This window comes from Aedes aegypti, chromosome 3 (assembly GCF_002204515.2).
Source record: "Aedes aegypti strain LVP_AGWG chromosome 3, AaegL5.0 Primary Assembly, whole genome shotgun sequence".
Lineage (NCBI taxonomy): Eukaryota > Metazoa > Arthropoda > Insecta > Diptera > Culicidae > Aedes > Aedes aegypti.
Window position 1 is genome coordinate 186,130,191 of NC_035109.1, and position 20,705 is coordinate 186,150,895.

The 20,705-nt window shown below is 34.9% G+C and overlaps 1 protein-coding gene across 12 annotated transcripts in view; it reads left to right on the forward strand.

Moving 5' to 3' along the window:
* Window positions 1-20,705, forward strand: part of LOC5577368 (GRAM domain-containing protein 2B) — a 139,221-nt gene that overhangs the window by 59,401 nt on the left and 59,115 nt on the right. For 3 of the 12 annotated variants that reach the window (XM_021851585.1, XM_021851575.1, XM_021851576.1), the window contains one exon: window positions 19,907-20,050. In XM_021851585.1, coding sequence (XP_021707277.1) covers window positions 19,907-20,050 — 144 coding nt within the window. The other 9 variants (XM_021851577.1, XM_021851583.1, XM_021851580.1 and 6 more) reach the window with 9 other exon arrangements.

Genomic DNA, 20,705 nt, shown 5'->3' on the forward strand with positions numbered 1-20,705 from the left:
GTAATAATGCTTATTTTACTTACCTATATTCCCCATTTTCATTTGATTTTATGAAAATAGAAAAATAAGAAACATGGGTAGATTAAGCGTAATAATAACGAGCCGTGCGATCGGTTTCTTCCTCTACACTCACCAGTTGAGACTGTTGTCACTTAGAAATCCCTATTTCAAAAGCTAATAATATGTTTTATTGGACAAAGCACCGGAAATACTTTGCAAATTAAATTAAAATAGAGAATGTGGATAAAATGAGCATTTCAACAATCCGTTCGCTCAGTTTAAATTACTGGACTCAATTTTTTGACTATTGTTGCTCTAATTAGAGGTCACTTTGTATATTATAAGAGAAATCCTATCAAGGATCATATAAAAAAAAAGTTATAACAGTAGTTCATAATAGGTTTCTTGCTCATTATCAAAGCTTGATAAAATGGGAAATTCGGATATAATGAGCATGATACAAATCCGTGCGATCAGTTTCACAGAAACAAACATTCCATGTAAATTTCAACGTATATTGATGCAAATAAAGGGAATGTCAGATTTGTCGTAAATTTACATTACACATCGTGTAACATTATATCAGCATCTTGTAAATTTCCACTACACGTCGCGTAATCCAACATGTGCTCTAAACGATTACGCGACAATTCGTATAAGTTTACATGATGTAGATGTAATTTTTCACGATCTGTAATGTATATTTACGATAAATCTGGCATTTCCCCTATGTGCATCATGTTACGCTGAAATTTACATTAATTTTGCTTTCTTTCTTTCTGTGTTCAATTTTTAAATTCACTTCTATAGACTGTTATCGCAAAGGTAGCGTTATTACATAGCTCATTATCAGTTGCCTTGAATATAATATGAGAAGTCCTATGAAAAGACTAATAAATGGGGATTTTGGCTAAAATGGGAATAATAACGATCCGTTTGATCAATTGTATGGAAAATGATTGTAAACATGTTTAATTCTGATTTCAATATGTAAGCACAGAGAAACAGACGTAACACTTAGAACAAATTGCGATCAAAATCATAGTCGCGAAAACATGTACGCCCAATGCTTAAAACACTGTAGGTGGACGATGGACCAACAGGTGGCGGTAGTGTGTAAACGTCAAACACGAACAAAAACGGCGCGAGCGCTGCGGGTGATCGATTGACCACCTACCATATATTCGAATCGAACGTTAAAAAGTTGGTCGATGGACAGCAGTGAAAGTGTGACGTCTGTTTGTCTGTGATGTAAGCGTAATTTGCTGAAAAAATTTGCCATTTTTTCGTAGTTTTCGCATTTTTTTACATTTTGAGATGTGTTCAGATGGTTTTTAGACATGCGCTAATTATTTTGATAGCCTTCAAAATATTACAACAGCTAATGTTAAAATAGCGCCGAAGTATTGTGTTTGGAGGATATACACAGTACCCAGAGCCAGAACAATAAAAAAGTTTGTGTGATTGACCTAACTTTTCTGAGACAGTTGCAAGTGTTGTTAATTACTTTTCAATACATTCATTATTGCTTCTGCTTGTCAAACAAATATCATTCAGAAATTTTAAAAGTATATATCCGGCATTCAGTTAAACTATATCTTATTTTTTTTTCCAAGCAAATCTAGGAGTTTGGGGGTCAGGCTCCCCCCTTACCTTATTTACGCCAATGTGGACCGGCTGACTGCCGTCATCTCTTCTGTATTTGTTAGCGCACATGCATTTGCTCTGGCCATTGGCTGAAGCAGCAGCAGAAGCAGAGAGGAGCGTAGAACATGCGGTGTGTTTCGCCAGTAAGCCGTTAGTCGCCAGTAGATATAGTTTCTCCGCTGGATGTGTGCATTTTAGGGACGGGACTGACGAAAGTGTACACAACTGTTTTCGGTTTGTTGGCCTCCAAGAAGATCCGCTACAAAGTGCTTCGTGTGACCGTAAATGTCTTAATCTTGTGCTTAAGAACACCTTTTTTACATGTGGTATAGTTTACAGTTAAAAAGGTGACAGTGTATGTCTTGGGATTCGAATTAGTGGACGAAACATCGTTGTTTGGGCCATAGCACAGATTTTTGGTGTGAGAACATCAACAGTGCGTGAGTGCAAAAAAAAAACGAAGAAAGTGTACCTATCGATTTTAGTGTGAAACCATATCACTTCCTGATCGAAATTTGTGAGGTGTTTCCCACAGTTGGAGAAACTTGCCCACCCGGTGTGTCTCGGAAAGATCAGTTCAGTCCGGTACGATTCGGTCTCGGGCATAGCAGCGGAAGCCATGGGAAGTTTTGCGGCTTTCGTTGCAAAAATTGGATCATTCGAGCGAATGGTACAAGTGGGAAAAAGTGAATAAAGTGCTCTAGCTGCTTCCCAGCACGTTGCTTACCTTTGTTATTCATGGAACTGGATAGTCGTATGAGAAAATCGGAAGTGGTGTGCAGCAGTCGACGAGAGTGTATCTGTATTGCATAATTTATTCACCTTATAACTAGTCTACGTTTGTTTAAAAAGTGATCGTGAAAATGTACACAATGGGATAGTATTTCCGTTGTGGGAAACATTCAGCTGGCAGATGGCTTTCGCTATATACCGATGTTTATAATATGCACATTGATGCAGTTCATGAATAAGAAACTTGAACTTCACTTCTGCATTGATTCAACAGGTGTATGATAATGTGATAAAAATGATAGGCATTCAGTTATTCAGATCATTAAGATCTGTATAATGTTATCAATTGCATAATAGTACACTAGTCCCAGTTATTAATCATATAAGGCTCTGCTTAAAGTTGAAAAATTATAGAGAGAAAAGTAAACCATATTTTTTTTATGAAATCAATGCCAAATGATAAAGTGGGATATATACCTGGAGCTCATGCACAATGTTGTCATTAAAATTGTTGAAAACATTTGAAATTTTCACTTAATTGAACATTGCCTAAAACCACAATTTATGAATCGGTAAAAAAGTTGTCCACAAATATGAATCAATGTGAACACGATTTATGAATCATTTGTTTACTTTCAATTATTTTGCCACTAAATGCTATATAGTTCATATGTTTATTGGAATACTGCCTCGGACAACGTTAATTATATCCGGGGGTGTACAGGAACCAAGTACCATGCCCACACAGTTACGGATCACCCACAGTGACGGATCACTTTGGCGTTCAACATCGGATAACTCGCTCAAAACATAAACGTTGATGTAAAGCATATTTTTCCCATGTTATACTATTTGTCTTATACCATTTTTAAGCACAACATTCAACCGCTAAATAACAATGTATTTGACAAATATTTAGTTGGTATCACACAGCTATCATTATATGGTCGTTTCTGTAAGAAGTGCCGTCAGTATTCATAAGCTCCCTTCTTCTTTCTGGCATTACGTCCCTACTGGGACAAAGCCTGCTTCTCAGCTTATTAACTGAGAGCTTACTATGCCAACGACCATTTTTGCATGCGTATTAGTGTGGGACAAAATTTAGATTCTCGCTCCAGTCCACTTTTTGGATTGCATTTAGGTCCCATAACAACTGTGCAAAATTTCAGCTCGATCGGAGAAACTATATTTTAGCGCCAGCCGTTCAAAGTTTGTATGGGATTTACTATGGGAAAACTTACTTTTGCTAAGAAAAATCGCCAGAGGTCGCCCATTTGCCTCTATAAAAATTCTGAACACATACCTCGATAGGTATTTCTACAATGCAAAATATTGCCGAAGACCGCGAGACAATCCGACATTTGTGAAAAAAGTTAAGGAATAACAATAATAACAAAATCAGGCAAAATTTCCGAATAGTCTATACTTAATAACTTTTTTCACAAGCATCGGATTGCTTTTCGGTCTTCGGCAATGTTGTTCATCGTAGAAATACCTAATGAGATCTGTGTTCGAAATTTTTATAGAGGACAATGGGCGACCCCTGGCGATTTTTCTTTGCAAAAGTAAGTTTTCCCATAGTAAATCCCATACAAAATTTGAACGGCTGGTGCTAAAATATAGTTTCTCCGATCGAGTTGAAATTTTGTACAGTTGTTATGGGACCTAAATGCAATCCAAAAAGTGGCCTGGAGCGAGAATCTAAATTTTTCATACAACCGTGTCCCAGGCTAATGCGTATATCGTGTGGCAGCTACGAAGATACTCTATACCCTGGGAAAATTTCCAACCCGAAAAGATCCTCGACCGGTGGGATTCGAACCCACGACCCTCAGCTTGGTTTTGCTGAATAGCTGCGCGTTTACCGCTACGGCTATCTGGGCCCCAAGCTCCCACAGGTGGTAAAATTCAAATGTTATAGCATAAAACATGCTCGTTCGCTTCGATTTAGTATGAATTCATCTTTGGAAAACATTTTTCCTAATTGTTGATTCTAAATGCCGAATATTAGCACTTCTAACTAGTGATCCATAATATGGACCAGGAAATGATTGTTTACCACGGTTATGGATCACTTCCAAAGAATGTAAATTTCTGCCATTTTAAACATTGGATTCGACATTTTCAGACAAAAGCACTAAGGATAAAACTAATAAAATATCAAGGTTTGTAAATTTCATTTTTAGCAGACAAAAATGGAAGGAAAACAGTACATGTCTCAGTTACTACAATGCTACTCACAAAAAATGGCATTTTACCCTTGTTTCCAGCTCTAACACTGCTATTTTCTGCAGTAATATGTGACATGTTAACTTTCGCCAAATCGTGCAATACAGATGCATTGTGTTGAAAATCTCTTGATTTTGCGCACTGATCCGTAATATGTCTCAATTTGATCCATAATATGAAAATTGATCCATAATATGGTTTTCAGAAACCGATAAAATTTTTGATTTTTATGCAATCCTATGTAAATATTACACTCAAAACAGTTTACTAACCGAAGTTCCAATTTGAAACGTTTTCCATGTCGTTTTATTGAATATTATAGGTTGGACTCCACACTATTTGATCCATAACTATGGGGTCATGGTATTTCAAGAATCTGCATGACATTTCTTGATTTTTAATTTCGCAACTGAGCGGGCCTAGTGAGCAATGAATAAGTGGATTTATATACTTCTGGAACATGTTTATTTGGAGGATGATGGAAGGTAGTGTGGTTAGACAATCATTAGATCTAGATGGCAGAACTCGTAAATGCTTGACTTTTCGACTGCCTTTACCGCACTGATAAATATCCACACGATCGATCTGTGTATTTGAAATTATTCATGAACGTTCACATCGATTTGCTGTGATTTTCTTGCAAACCTCGTCGCATAGATCATCATCCAACACGGATTCAGTGTGTTTTGCTTATGGTTAGCTTGTGTCATGATCATCATGTTCAAGTTGGTCAATTCATTGATGTGCGCAATGAGTTTGTTATGATGAAATCGATGAGCATTGCTATCGATTTCCATGTTCAAAACTTCTAAATTGTTTGTGATCAACCCATAGCGAACGAAACTATGGTTGGAACTTGTGTCGAACGACAGTCATCATCACGCTTTCAAAGAGAAGAAGATATTTTGAAGCTGAAAGTGTTAGATGAAAATGTGTGTAGGGGAAAAGCACTAATTTTCGACCTACAAGAATTCTGTGCCAATTTTCGGATTTTCATACAAAGTAGGCCAAAATCGATTTTTCTTCTATTAGTAAAGTTGTCCGATATAAGAGGATTCTACCTTTCTATAAAAACATGGAATATAATGTATGGTTTAGCATAACAATCAAATTTCACTAACAGATTTTCCTGGTTTTCAGCTTTGAAAAAAATTGGAATATGCTAATCCCGGGCTTCCCAAATTATGGATTTGCGGCGTCCCGCTTGTTGCTGACTCACTTGTATGAAAAAAAAAAAAACAATATAGTGAGTTTGCGACAAGCAGAGGAGCCTTGAATCAATATTTTGGGGAGCAAGAGTTCTTCTACCGAATTTCATCTTTCAGTCTTATGACATTCATATTCTGTCACGATACTCCATGACATCTGAGTTTTTGTTTATTTTTAAAAGTGTGAATACCTTTTACTTCTTCACGTATCTGATAGAAGAGCCAACAGTTTAGCCTGGGAGTTAATCTAAAAAAACGTGCAATAAAAGTGTTCATAAGAATGACAAACAATTGGTTGATTGATGAAATTTTTTGATACTAAGAATCATTTTTAAAAATGCTAAGTACTAGCAGTTTGAACGCTGATTCATAAATTTTGACTTGTTTGTATATTTCCCACAATTTATTGGTCAAGTATTTTACTCCAAAACCATAGCCAAATCCATATAAATACGCATTTATATCTCAAAGCTATGTTTATTGAATCTATAAATGTTGTCTGGGGCTCAATCTCTCACAAAAAAACTTTGTGATAACTTTAAAACATCGTTTCTAGCTAGGCAGCAATAGGCACACGGCTTACAAAGTTGGTCAGAAATACAGCCCAAATACACTGAAACAAGCGTTGAAGTAATGCGAACCATGAACAAGTTTTTAAATTTACTATTCCATTCACGATTGAGCTATCAAGAGCGCTTTTTATTTGCGTTTTGGTCCCTCTCAATCCAACCGCATCGATAGCCGAGCGGTAAGCGTTCGCGCTTGACAATCGCAAGATCATCGGTTCGATACTGGCTTGCTGCAAGTTTTTAACCATGATATAGTAATTTTTACTGTCGAAATGGTACCATGGTAAAATTGAATACACAAAATATTTGAAATAAATGCAAATTTAGTCTGCACAAATCAAGTGGCGTTGTGTATTTAACTTAACCCTCTAACATAGTATTTTCAACTGCAACGCTGTTCTCAGTGTAGCTACTAAAAGAATTTAGTAATATTATTGATTCATACCGCGATCAAGAGCAATGATGACTTTTCAGCTTGCATTTCAAAGTGATAAAACCTCAGTCTTGATAGTTTATATTGACTTGAAAAAGTATCACTGTACACGCTAACATGCATAGAGCATGCTGATACTTTTTCAGCTGTGTCAGTGCAAAACCAACTAATTTTCTTTGATTCGAAATTGTGAGATGAATTAGCAACAATCATCAACGACGCGTACAAATGTTAATGACGGCCTACTTCGCCTTGTGAACTTTTTTTACTCACACTCGAAGATATATCTGAGGAAAATAACATTTTTAATTTTGAAATATTCTGAAAACAATCAGTTTCACTAGAAAATGTTATCCTACAAACAATTTTGAAGATTTTTGCAAAAGAGTGCATTGCTCTGAATATGTTCAAATAAAAATCATTCCGTATTCATTTTTTTCTATTTTTGTCAAAATATATTTTTTTAACAAAAAAAAAAATAAAAAAAAAATAAAAATTGTGAGCTAGACGGATTTCACGCCAATTCAACATGCGATTGGTAGCACCCCTTCAGAATTCAATAAAACTTTCTGGATGTCAAAAGTATGTGAAACTAAGATACTTTGTATATTTTGCTTTTTCAAAATCGATCTAGACTAACATTTGGAAAGGGTCAAAGTTTTTTTTACTTTTTTTTTTAAAACCCGTATAGCTCGAAAACGGTAAGACCTACAAAAAAGTGTTGTATTGGGGACTGTCGTGAAATTTCCTGAGATTTTAGAAAAAAATATTGAGAAATAAAAAAAAAAAAACATTTTTTACACTGAAAAAACAATGATTCAAAACTCTAAAGTCGATTTAAAAAAACGGCCATTTCAGATTTTGATCATCCTTAAGCAAAAAGTTTCGTTATTAAATTTACTAAAAGTCGTCCATACATTGCAAATTGGGCATATTTTAGAGAAAAAAGTTTTTCTAACATCGAATTTTTTAAGTCCAAGGATTGTTAGACGGAGTTGATTTTCTCATAGGCAGAGACGAAGTCCATTGATTGCCTTCATTTAAAAAAACATTATCAATGTATAATTCCGTTTTTTAACTATTCTCAATGAAAAATACAATCTATTTCCTGATTTAAACTCTTTTATCACTTGAAAACACGATCATAATTCACGGTTTAGAACAAAATCTTTGTAAAAAATTTCATTGTTTCGTTGTTAGAAAAACTCTTTCCCTTAAATATGCCCAATTTGCAATGTATGGACGACTTTTAGTAAACTTAATTGCAAAACTTTTTGAATCATTGTTTTTTCAGTGTAGAAAATGTTTTTTTATTTTTCCAATATTTTTTTTCTTCTAACACTTCAGGAAATTTCACGACAGTCCTCCATACAACACTTTTTTGTAGGTCTTACCGTTTTCGAGTTATACGGGTTTATAAAAAAAGTAAAAAAACTTTGACCCTTTCCAAATGTTAGTCTAGATCGATTTTGAAAAAAAACAAAATATGCAAAGTATCTTAGTTTCACATACTTTTGACATCCAGAAAGTTTTATTGAATTCTGAAGGGGTGCTGCCAATCCCTTTGTCGAGTTGGCGTGAAATCCGTCAATTGAATATATTCAGAGCAGTACACTGTTTTGCAAAAATGTTTGTAGGATAAAATTTGCTAGCAAGATTGATTGTTTTCAAAATATTTCAAAATAAAAAATACCATTTTTATACAAAATGTGTAAATTTTTAATTGAACGAACGAAGAAACGACTGCTTCATTATTCATGAACTGAACAAAGGGCACGGATACTTCACAAAAGATAAAACAAAACTGGTCGCAATAGTTCACTCCAAATAGAAAGAAAAAAACTTAAAGTCATGCAGACTTTGAGGATAAAAATTGCTACAAACTTCATGCAGGAAAAAGAATAATATTTTGGAAAATACTGATGAAAAAGTTATGGAAAATTTAGCGTTCTCTTGTTCAATCCTAACCTATATGAGGATGGACAGTGCAAGATTAATATGAATTTCAATTTTGCTTTAAGGTTATAATTTAGGCTACCTAGAAAAAAAAAACATAATTTTATCGAGAACAGGATGCTACTTTTACAGAAAATTCCCTACATATAGTCTTTCAAAGTAGGTTCACGAAATTTAAATCACTTATCATCTAGCTGTAATATTTTGAAGACTTAATTAAAATACACTGAATTTAAATCAAGATAGTAGCATATCTTTTCGTTCTTGGAATTCTAACGCAGTAATTGACAACTTCAGATAGGAATCAAAAACTCCAATATTGCAATTTTGAAATGGTTTCAACTGTTCATGTAACATTTCGGACCAAATTTAGCTCATATTTGATTGTAAAATTATCCTATCAATATAAGCTTAGCTTTAGATTGCCATTCATTTATTCTATCAGATTTTATGTAACAGAATCGCTCAGAAGTGATCAACTTCGTCCTATTTTACGGCAACACTCATAATTGGAAGCGCTTTCGCACACTTTTGAGTGATTTACTTTTTCAAAATGCCTCTCAAAAGGATGCAAAACCTCTCCATCTTTTCAAAACAAAATTTATAAAATAAGTAACACTCAACCAGAAACGAACCATAACAGAGCCAATATCTTGAAGAGACATCGTCGATGAGCGATAGTCGAGGAACAGATAGTATGTTTCTTGAACTCTGGAAAGAAATTTAAAAGGCAATATCAAAAAAAATTTGAGTGGCACTCATGAAAATAACTAGAGGATGCCTAACTAAGTTTATTGAGGAATCATAAATGCTGTTAAAACAAATTTCTGTGAGTATTTTTGTAGAGCTTGCGCGAGAATCTAAAATGTATCCCACATTACTATTCACTTCCTAAACAATTCCAGTAATAATTCTTTTGGGTTTTCTGGAAGGTTTTTAAATATTCTGTTATGTTTTATAAATAAGGTTATAGGAGGATTTTTGAAAAAAAAAAACCAAAAGAATCTTTAGAGGGATTTATAGAGTGATCCCTTAGAAAAATTATTTGAATATTCCTGGACGAAATATTCGAAGAAATCCTAAAAATAGGCCATCCCAGCTATTCATAATCCATCAGATTGATTGAATTGATTTCTAAAACATCTTTTGGTACCTTTCCGTTGAATCGGAGTCTTACGAAATAATAATTGATTTCTGCCAATTTGGTCATGCAAAACAACTACTTCAAGTTTGGTGCAATTGTACCTTTTTTCCCCAAAGTTTGTATGAATTTAAGTTATTTTAGTTTTTTAACTATACTAAATTACCAGGAGCATGATTATCGCTTCGAAACGATTGTTACATACCTATGTTAAAATTCTGACATTTACCCACAGTTCCTCCATAAAAAAGGCTATGCTACCTGAATGTGACCAACAACATGTGATCCTGCTCGTTTTTTTTGTACGTAATTACCTTTTAGCAACGTGTTTCAGCTATAGTGGTGATAAATTATGAAGACAATTTCGGGGGAAATCCCATTGACTGTGACTGTGACTATCAGCTCAAATCGTTACCCGTGTGTTTGCTCATTACAGTGTTGCATTGGAAACGTGTGATCTAGAAATGTGTTGAGTTTGATGTGAATCGCCCCTACACGTTTAGTATAGTGCAGAACAAATTCCAAATCGGTTCTCCGTTTGTCCGCGGGCGGGCAACATATTAACAGAAGATGATGGATTTAATTATTGATAGCGATGGCATCAATAATTCAGAGGAGTTCGCTGATTGGAAGTGACGTGAAGTATTCACCATTGTGCGGTACAACAGGTTGTGTCCGGCTACTACAAGTGACATAGAATAAAACGTGGGGGTGTGTTAAGAAAGCAGACGTCGATAATCTACTGGATAGTGGACATGTGTATAGTTCGGTCATGATGGCGTGTCACGGTGTAGTTCTCTAGGACTTTCTACGATCACGATAGCTCCCGGTTATTGCTGTTTTGTGGGGAGCTTACTTTCACGGATACAGTTGGACACTGGTGTCGTGTCGAGGCGAAAGCAAATCGAGAAGTAGGAAAAGCGCATGAAAGTCTCGTTTTACGAGTCGTTAAATTTCCACGACCATGTTGTGTCTCGTGCAAGGTATAACCGGAACGGCAGCCGTAGCCGGCGACAGAAATAGCAAAATTAATTCCTCAGATGGATCGTCGTCGGAAAAACTTGACAGCACCGGTAACGCCAATGTCAAGTGGGGAATGTTGCGAAAATCTAGGTATTTATACTTTGTGGTTATCGATGTATGTATGTGTCTCAAATTCGAACATTTATATTTAACAAATTGTTGGTGTAGTTGACAAATGTTAACAATCATGAATAATTTGGAAAATAGCTAAACTTGCCTTTATTGCTCATCAGAATTGAATATTTATTGTGAGTTCACATGGAAAGTTTTTGAAAATAGCATTTCTCGAGATGTTTGGGGTTTTCGACTGGAAAACATCTTATATGGTCGATGTACCAATAGCTGGTCAGCTAAAAACAAATATTTGTATTCAATCGAATAATAAAGCCAGTGTCAACTGAAAGCTTTTTATCTTGGTTTTGTAGGAGGAAAAATGTGAAAACTACGATTTTATTTTTGTTTTTGATATCGATTTAGCCACTATACGAACAAATGTGCCTATAGAAGTAGTTTATCTATTGTTAGTTCTTATAGTAGCACTAGCTTTACGGAATAGGTAAAACACAAATCAAAACCGTAGTTTTTCATAACATTCATATTTTTTACTAAAAAAAGTTCTTAACTCGTTTTATAGTGCTAATATAGTATAAATTTCAATCAAAAATACTTATTTCGATTATTTTGTGTACAAAGTCGAGCTGTTTATCAATGGTTCTGGGGACGGACCTGGTGTAGTGGTTAGAACACTCGCCTCTCACGCCGAGGACCTGGGATCGAATCCCATCCCCGACATAGTCACTTATGACGTAAAAAGTTATAGTGACGACTTCCTTCGGAAGGGAAGTAAAGCCGTTGGTCCCGAGATGAACTAGCCCAGGGCTAAAAATCTCGTTAATAAAGTCAAACCAAACCAACCAACCATCAATGGTTCTTAGATTAAAAGCTCCTGAGCTTCATGACTTAAAAAGTGCAATGAATAATAGAAAAAGCAGTTCTAAAGCCAGTAGTGCAAATATAGGGGACTGTCTACTAAGGGAGCACTCACTTCAAACAGGATGCAATTGGACATTTCGAAAAAAAAAATAAAATAAAAAGTAAGAATTTATTTCAAAATTTATATACGATATTTTTTAAATATCGTGTTATTCATTCAAAAATTTTGAATATTACGTTTACTCATAAATTATCGTATCATTTTAGTTAAGGAAAGAAAGACAAATAATGGGTTTGCTAAATAATATAAATATATTGAATGGAAATAACGATATACAGTCAACGAGTTAGATAGGTATCGACTTACAGAACACAAATACAGAGCAACTGCAATCCAAGGGACCATCGAGTTAGCCATGAACACCAACTTTTACTATGGTTCTCTAACTCGATATCGAGAAACGGAATATCGAGTAAGGGAGAGTTAACTGTATTGCAATATCTCATGATATATTATGATCAAGCAAAATACATAACTGTTTGATGGGGTGAAAGGGTAATCTTTTTTTTTAAATCACAATAACTTTACAAGTTCACCGGCACTGTATTGCAATTTTAGAGAAAACTTTTCGTTTTACACATCATCAGTAGAGTTCAATGATACCTTGGATATGATTTTGAGGCACAGGAATCCATCATTCAATTATCACCAACCATAAAAAATTAAAAACCTATATCCTCATGCAATGTGAATGTGCCAAAAAAACTGTTGTTCAATTAGCCGTAGCGTTTGACGCGCAGCTATTTAGCAAAACCAATGTGAGGGTCGTGGTTCGAATTTCCTAGAATCCTAGGAAATTTTCTAGCCTGCTCAGGGCATAGTGAGTGTCCCAAGTAACCCAATAGCACTTTAATTTGCCCTGCGTGCTAATATAGTGTTGTTATGTAGCTGTTATGCCCTATATTAGCAGTATAAAAGACCTGTTAGACCAAAAAGGCGAATTAGAGGCCCAGTGGGGTACTTGGGGTCGGTTTATGGACAAAAGGTCGAAAGGACAAAAGGTCGAATATGATTTGCATGGTGGGAAATTTTTCCTTCTTTGAAAAAAGATTTTCGACCTTTTGTGCCTTCTTTTCTGTTCTTCGACCTTTTGTCCTCTCGACCTTTGGTCTTTCGACCTTCTGTCCTTTCGACCTTTTGTCTTTCTACCTTTTGTCATAGATTCCTTGGGGTCTTCATATTTGCCACAAGATATATGACTGTAAAAATGGTCAAATTGCAAACAAACCACTAAGTTTTTTCCACGTTTGTAGAGCCTTTTGACCACTGCTTCCATAATTTAGGAATATTATTGTATGGCCTTTGTTTTATCCGGTACTCATCAAATATTCTCTCATAGCTGAGATGTGATAGACATTGGTAGATGTAGCACACTATCCCATATTATAAAGTTTATTACCCTATTAGCCTATTAGGACAACTTTGTCAAATTTCCAAAGGTTCTGATAACTCTTTTCCAAATGTTGACATTCTTTGATTAAACAATGCTCCGCAGTTGCAGAGTAAATGACCAACAGATTCGTTTTCATTGGATTTTTCCTATCTTTTTAAGATGATACAGTGGGATTCCGTTTTTGGCAACAAAGTCGAAATTTTCAGTTGCCAAAAACGGAACCGTGCCAAAATTGGAAGCCATATTTTAAATTTTATGTTTCAACTATTGGTTTTGAAAACATCATGAACATGTTAATACATCATCTTTATGTATCAATACTTCGGAAAGGTTCATTTCGAAGCATTTTTCCGTAGGGCTATACGCTATGAATCTATAGCTCTGTAATATAAATTCTGGCATACGTTCTACATACTTGTTAAGTCTCAACGTCTTCAATGTTTTTTATAGGAGCTTGATTTACACTTTGTGTATAAATGGGCCATGTAAAATCAATAATCGCATTAGTGACCTTTAGTCAAGAACTGGACATTTTCTCAAAACTATGTAAGAATACGAAAAAAAATATATTTTTGTGTTCTTACAAAGACGTATTTACGAAACATTATTATTGCAGTATTGCAAAACGGCATAAACTTTTCTCTAATTTAATGAACATTTAAAATCAGTTAAACTTTTGGGCTTTAGCTTAAAATTTGACAAAATTTGGTAAGTTTAGAATTGCTCCTTTAATTTAAGTTTCTAAATAGCAATTTATAATGAATGGTTGACTGCAGTCAAAAGGACAAACATAAACATGAGATGATCGATAAATGCGACTTGTTATTTGTGTAGGAATTTAATTCTTACTTGAAATAAGTTTTAATTGAGCTTGATATATGTTTTACACCTACCTTATGAAATCAACGGAAATTTACAGGCTCCTGTTATGAAACCTAAAGAGCATGATAGGAATCTTCAGGTTCACATAAGAAATCTACAGAAAAACGCTAGGGCTCTGAAGTATCTTGCAAGGAATCCGTAGGATTCCCCTAAGAACCAAGAATCCCCTGAAGATTCTCCAGAGTACAGTTGGGAAACTCATAGACCCAGCTCGTAAGGAACATTTTGATTACGTAGAGACCTTGATTAACAATCTTGTATAGAACTATGGATCGTCTCTTAACAACTCTAACGTTTTACAGAGTCTATAGCAAAGAGGGAACGTAGCTCTAAATAGTTAACGCAAAAAGATCAATATTCACACCAATACAACAGACAAAAAGTTAAAACACTCTCAATCGTATTTATCGCACGCATCAATGAGATGGTTGAAAATAAAGTGTAATTTGGACTGTATTTGCATTTGTCATGGTGCCGGTGGAATTCTTAAAGAATGATATACAAATTTACTATAAAGCCTGTCCACGATAAATTTCGGACACGGATGGCGGGTGTACCACAGAAAGTTCGAGAATTTTACAGAAAGAAGGATTAACATCCTTGTCAACTGTTTATTTTGTAGATATAACTCTTTTATTCTGAAATAAACAATTGTTTTTGTTGAATTATGAGTAACTTTTTTTTGCTGCCATTATTTGGGTGTCCGAAATTTAACGTGGACAGGCTTTATGAACTCTTTTTATGGATTATATGTTGACACTTCTGCAATTCTCCAGAATAACGCAATTAATTTAATGAAATTTCTTAAAAGACATTTTGCTGGATTTTTATCTATTACTGTTTTTACATAAGCAATTTATGTAAATCCATAATAATAAGAATAATGAGCAAAAAAGGTGAGACTTATGATTGTAATTCTGTATGAGTCATAGATTTTGTTGCTCTTCTTATGTCGGTGCTTGTGCTTTGTTCAAACAAGCTGTTCCAAATTTGAAAGTGTTTTTAGTGTATCACCTAGTGGCAGATTCAAGTGTGCTGGTCACTCAATATGAATGCATAAGAAAAGATATTGGTCTCTTGTTGAGATACTGGTGGAGATTAGGGTAAAAGCACCGGTTTTGGCCAGCCTAAGAGAAAATGTCAATAAAAATTACATGGGAAGCCGCATTTATACTACAAACACGTGAAATTCAAGCTTTCAATCCATATTATGTATGTAAAATATCAAAACTGAGCCAAAACCATTTTTCGCTTTGAAAATCTCGTTGGTTAATATAGGCCATCAGAACCAGTTTTGGCCAGGGATTTAACTTCGGTTCCTAAATTGGCCAATCGCATTGATTTCTCATGAGAGTGGCCAAATTAAGAGTACCCTGGCCAAATTAGGTGTATGGTAGTTGGCACTATAAGAGAAATGAATTGTTTTTCTTATGTTTTGAATAAATTTGGACGTTTAAATGAATGTAGCTCAATCATGGGAATGTGATCTACTCAATACGAAAGGTTTCATGCTGATTGGCTATGTAAAACGGTGTATAATCCACTATGGCTACTATTGGCGTATGGCCAAAACCGGTGCTTCTACCCTATGTTCGAAAGGTGTAGAAAGAGAAATGACACAAACATGTTCCACTCGTGTTCCACATATTGCGTTTACTACCGATAACACAGCGTAACAAAAATGACATTTTTGCGTGTCTCAAGGATCAAATTATGTGTCTCTAGTAGATTTGGGGTTGCTGAATCCGGTGCCATTTTCAGAAATGTTCCAGCACGTCACAATTTTTAGCTACAGGTCGCCAAAGTTGTATAAAACACTGGTTTTATTCATGTTTACATGAAATTTAAAGTACAATCTATCAACAAATTTTATAATCTAATCCACCAAACATGCAAAAAAGAACTTGAACTTTCATTTCAGACATAATTTGATTGAAATAGCTCGATTAAATTTCGATTAAACCGATTTTTTCAACATGCTTGCAGTCTCCATACAAAATTCTTCGTTTCTTCTATATGGCAAAATACAAAAATTCTCTAAACCACTAAACAATAACTTTTCCGCATCGAAAGTATTACAAACTTTGATGATAAGTATTGTTATACACATAAAGTTTGAGTTCTGTGGCATATTAAGCCAATATATAACCTTACAAGCTGGCAAACTTGCATGCAAGTTGGCTGAAATAGTCATTTTTTGCATTTTCAACAGTCAATATCTCAAAAACTAGACGTGCTATGATATTTCTGAAAACGGCAATGGATTCAGCAACCCTTAATTAAGTGAATAGCGGTATTTTGATCCTGGAGACAAAAACATGTTCCGCAGTGTAATGTAATAAACTCAACTTTACTACATTTAATTCATACGGCCCATTGTCTACTGCGTTCTCGAGCAAAATTTGAACTTGCTCCGTTCAGTTTTGGCTCGTGTTCAGTTCAAAATGCATCACTGCTTAGAGGACACTCTAAGAAACATGTGTGTACGTGATTTAGGGTGGAACTCGGTGAAACTTTTTGAATCGATAGTCAAAGTTACTTGTTAGTATTTCATAAGTTTGATTTCATAGCCAGCTCAACGTGCAGATTTCTCGAATTCAAAGTTAAAATTGGTGTTCTTATCCCATCATATATACTTTACCAACCTTCAGCCATGTTCTTTTAGATTTTAATTGAACAGTTTGATTTCAACACTCTCAGAACTAAGTGAAAAGAATGCTGAAAACATGCGACAAAATTTAGTTTTTCTGTTGCTTCGACAACTGCCACTTTCGACGCTTGTTGTAATAGTTTTAGTGCTTTTATAGCTTATCAATACTTCTGTCAATAACGGATGCTATCCATAAACACTTGGGGATACTTATTATCGCCGGATAAAATAGCTTAAAATTTGATTTTTGTCTATGGAGCAACGCACTGTGCGTCGGTATAAAATACAACTTGTAGTTTATTAAGAAGAGCATCTAAAGCAACTGATGGTGTACTTTTCATTGCCCTTGTCATTGATATACAAGCAAGCCTTTGTAACTTAGCCAGCTTGTTTTGAGCGGTTACCTAATTTGTTTTAGGTCGCCATATCAATTAATCACAAGTAATTGTTGGGCGGACTATTGCTGAATAAATCCAGTGTACCCAGAGTCGCAGCCCATAGATTATCCTTAGAGCTTTATTGTAGACCCACAGGGCATTGGTACCCTTATTAATAACATTATTTAGATGTGAACTCCAATTAAGTTTTCTGCCCACAGTCACTCCAAGGTATTTAACCTCTTCCGAGAACTGAATTTGAACTCCATCCAATGCTGATTGTGTAAGATTTATTGAGAGGTAATAACTGTGGAAGTGCTTATAGAACACCAAGCCAAACACCAAGATTCAGGCTCTGTTATCGGTTGGGATGTAACTCAAAAAGAAGAAGAAGAATTGAACAACGTTAATTTAGTTATATGGTCTAAAAACAATTACCTGATACAAAACGGACAATTCTCCCTTTTAACTAAAGGATTGACGTCCGTTAATGTACCATAAAGTGATATAAATTTGTTGAAGGTGAAATATTTAAAGCGACTCTACGATAAATGAAGAGGTGTAAAAGTATATGTATAGCAATATGTTTCCAAATAATGTACCTGGAAATTGGCGTTAACGAGTATGGTAATCAGATGCTTAAACATACTGCGGAATTTATATCGACTGAGATGGGATCAATGGCAATGCATTTGACCTTCACCCAATATGGTTCAGGTTATTTGCACTGACACAATTGAAGATTATTTTTTTTTATGAAAGTCGTTTGATCAATAATTGGTTGATTGATAATAATAGTACACTCTACTTATATTTGTTCCGATACGTCGGTTCATAAGTTTGAAGTGGCACGTTGTCAACTGAATCCTAGTACCTTCCTTTTCGACATACACAGCAAAAAAATGTGAATATCGGTTTATTTTCATGCACAAATTTATAGAATGCATTAGTTCAAAGGTGAATGCACATTTCAATAGAGAAAATAATATTTTTTAAAATTATTTGGTTAAATTTCACACTTACTTAACAATACATGTTATGGTTCAATACACGACACTGAAGACGACTTTACAGTTGAGATTGAAATAGACGTATCTGTTAAATATACAATTTATAGTTGGAATTTTGCTTCGTATAAGGTACCGCGGGGCAAGTGGGTAAATGGGGTAAGTGAAAACAATTGATATATTTCACTGAATATGTGAAATAACGTTTTGAACTCATGCGTAAACCTTTGAGGCCATTGAGAACATTACGATAGGTAAGATATTTCTGAGATTTTTCAACCATTATTGCATAATAGAGCGAAAAATTGTTAACCTGTCAACTGTTACTCCGTAACAAGTTGGCGGCGTACAATCTTATTTTAATATTTTCAGTGGAAAAAAGTTGCGGAAAATAATTTCCTGTACCACTTCTTAGTTGTCCTCTGTGACAGTTTCAAACTGCAATAAAAAAGTTTTAGAATTAATTCAACGTTGACCTAAAAATAGCTAAATTTATACACCGTCAATTTTCTTATCAGGTGGGGCAAGTGAAAAGTTTATCATTAGAGATTGAATTTGTGTTTTCTCTTTAAGAAGCCATAAGTAAACATGGTTCGCAATTATCATAGAAAAACATAACGTACGAAACGAACGTAAGAAACACTATACTCAAGCGTTAAAAGCTATTAGAAATCGTGGAACTTCTCTAAAAGATGTTGCCAAACATTACAATATTAATATGTCTACTTCGGGCAGCCAATTAAAAGGAAGACGTTGACTGAAAAGTTGCAATATTAGAGAACACACGGAAATCTCGTGGAAAGTCTATGTAAAGCTAGTTCCAAACATAAATATGGGGTATAGGTCTATCCACATAAAAAAGATTCTAAATACGTTATTGAAGGATTCCGTTTGATTTCTCCCGAAGAGTTATCCGACGTCATATCCGACTTTTTCAAAAACAAATAACGAGCGGTGGGAATTATACAGAGCAGAAATGCAATTGCTGTCCTATAATGTAAGAACTAACATTGGAAATGTTGCAGTTATAATGTTGTCGAATCATTTCAACTAACATAACTGAACAGAAGAAAATTCAAATGAAAAGAATAACATTTTCTTTGTTTACATACTACTTATGTTATTGTTCATTGGGAAGCCTTAACATATGTTAAAGCTTATAGAAATCGTGGATATAACTGTTTGTTTTTGAATTTATTGTTCAAAACGGTAAACTTTTCACACCCCACTTTTGGGGCAAGTGAAAAGTAAGGAGACATTTTTCAAAAACTTTTTCTGTATTTTTTTCTTAAATTTTTCATAAAAATCAATTTCAGCATGCTGCTTATATTTGGTGGGAGTCAAGCTAAAAAATATACACGACCTAATTTGTTTCAATTTAAAGTCTCTAGAATTTGAAGAATCTCAACTATGCGAATTCCATTACCCACTTGCCCCACGGTACCTTACATGTGAAATTTTAGACAATTAGACCTAGAAAAAAACACCCACGCCGAACTGAATTATGAAGGTGCCCGAGTAGTTCTTCACCTTACCTACGTTATTAATTTATTCTGCCGTGTGTGCCACATTCACATAATACCCCAAGTCCCCATAAACCTCTTCAATGCAATCAAGTACTTCTGAATGTCGCAACCTAAATCCGTTTTATCTCCCTAATTGCAGATCTACGAATAGCGTTGGCCTCGGATTTCGCCCCCTGCCCATTTCAACCACCATAGAGCCACTAAGTTCCGATGTGCAGTTACCCAACAGTAGCCAACTCTCACGTAGTCCAAGTCACAACAATTCCACTAAGAGTGATCAAAAGTAAGTACCTATCTGCCCAATGTGGATCGCTTATCTAAAAATAACTATACCCGTTATCTATGGGGCGGGCGCAGTCCTGGGAACACTGGAAGCCCCAAGTGGATGCATCTGCTAAGCCGCACAGATGGCGAATTGCTGTCGCTGCAATTTATCTGCCAGGTGTTTCAATTGCCATTGTTTGGACAGGCCACTTGGTCATTTTGATGGTGGAGATATAGGTGAGCAATCAGTGGGTGATTGCCATAGGTGGCTTAGGTGCTACGCGAAGAAAGGGTTCATTGTTAATTTATTTGGGAAAATCTATTTATTTATTTATTTATTTATTTATTTATTTATTTTAACCAATAATTTTGAAAGAGGGAAAAACCCCTTTGAGTGATTTCCTTTCGAAATCTTTCTCAAAGACAAACAAACTAAAACTAAATGCTCATACGGTAAAACAAAAACCATAACAGAGCCATATACTGCAATATAATGTAGATTTGAGAGTGTATTGATATCTTGATAAATGGGATGAGGGAGGGGGTTTACTAAACATCATTTTGGTATCTAAACATCATCTTGATATCTGAAAATAAAAAAAAAAATACAAAAAAAACGAGTATCAAACAATACATGAGATCTCAATTAAAAATTGATATAAGAGTTTAAGTAT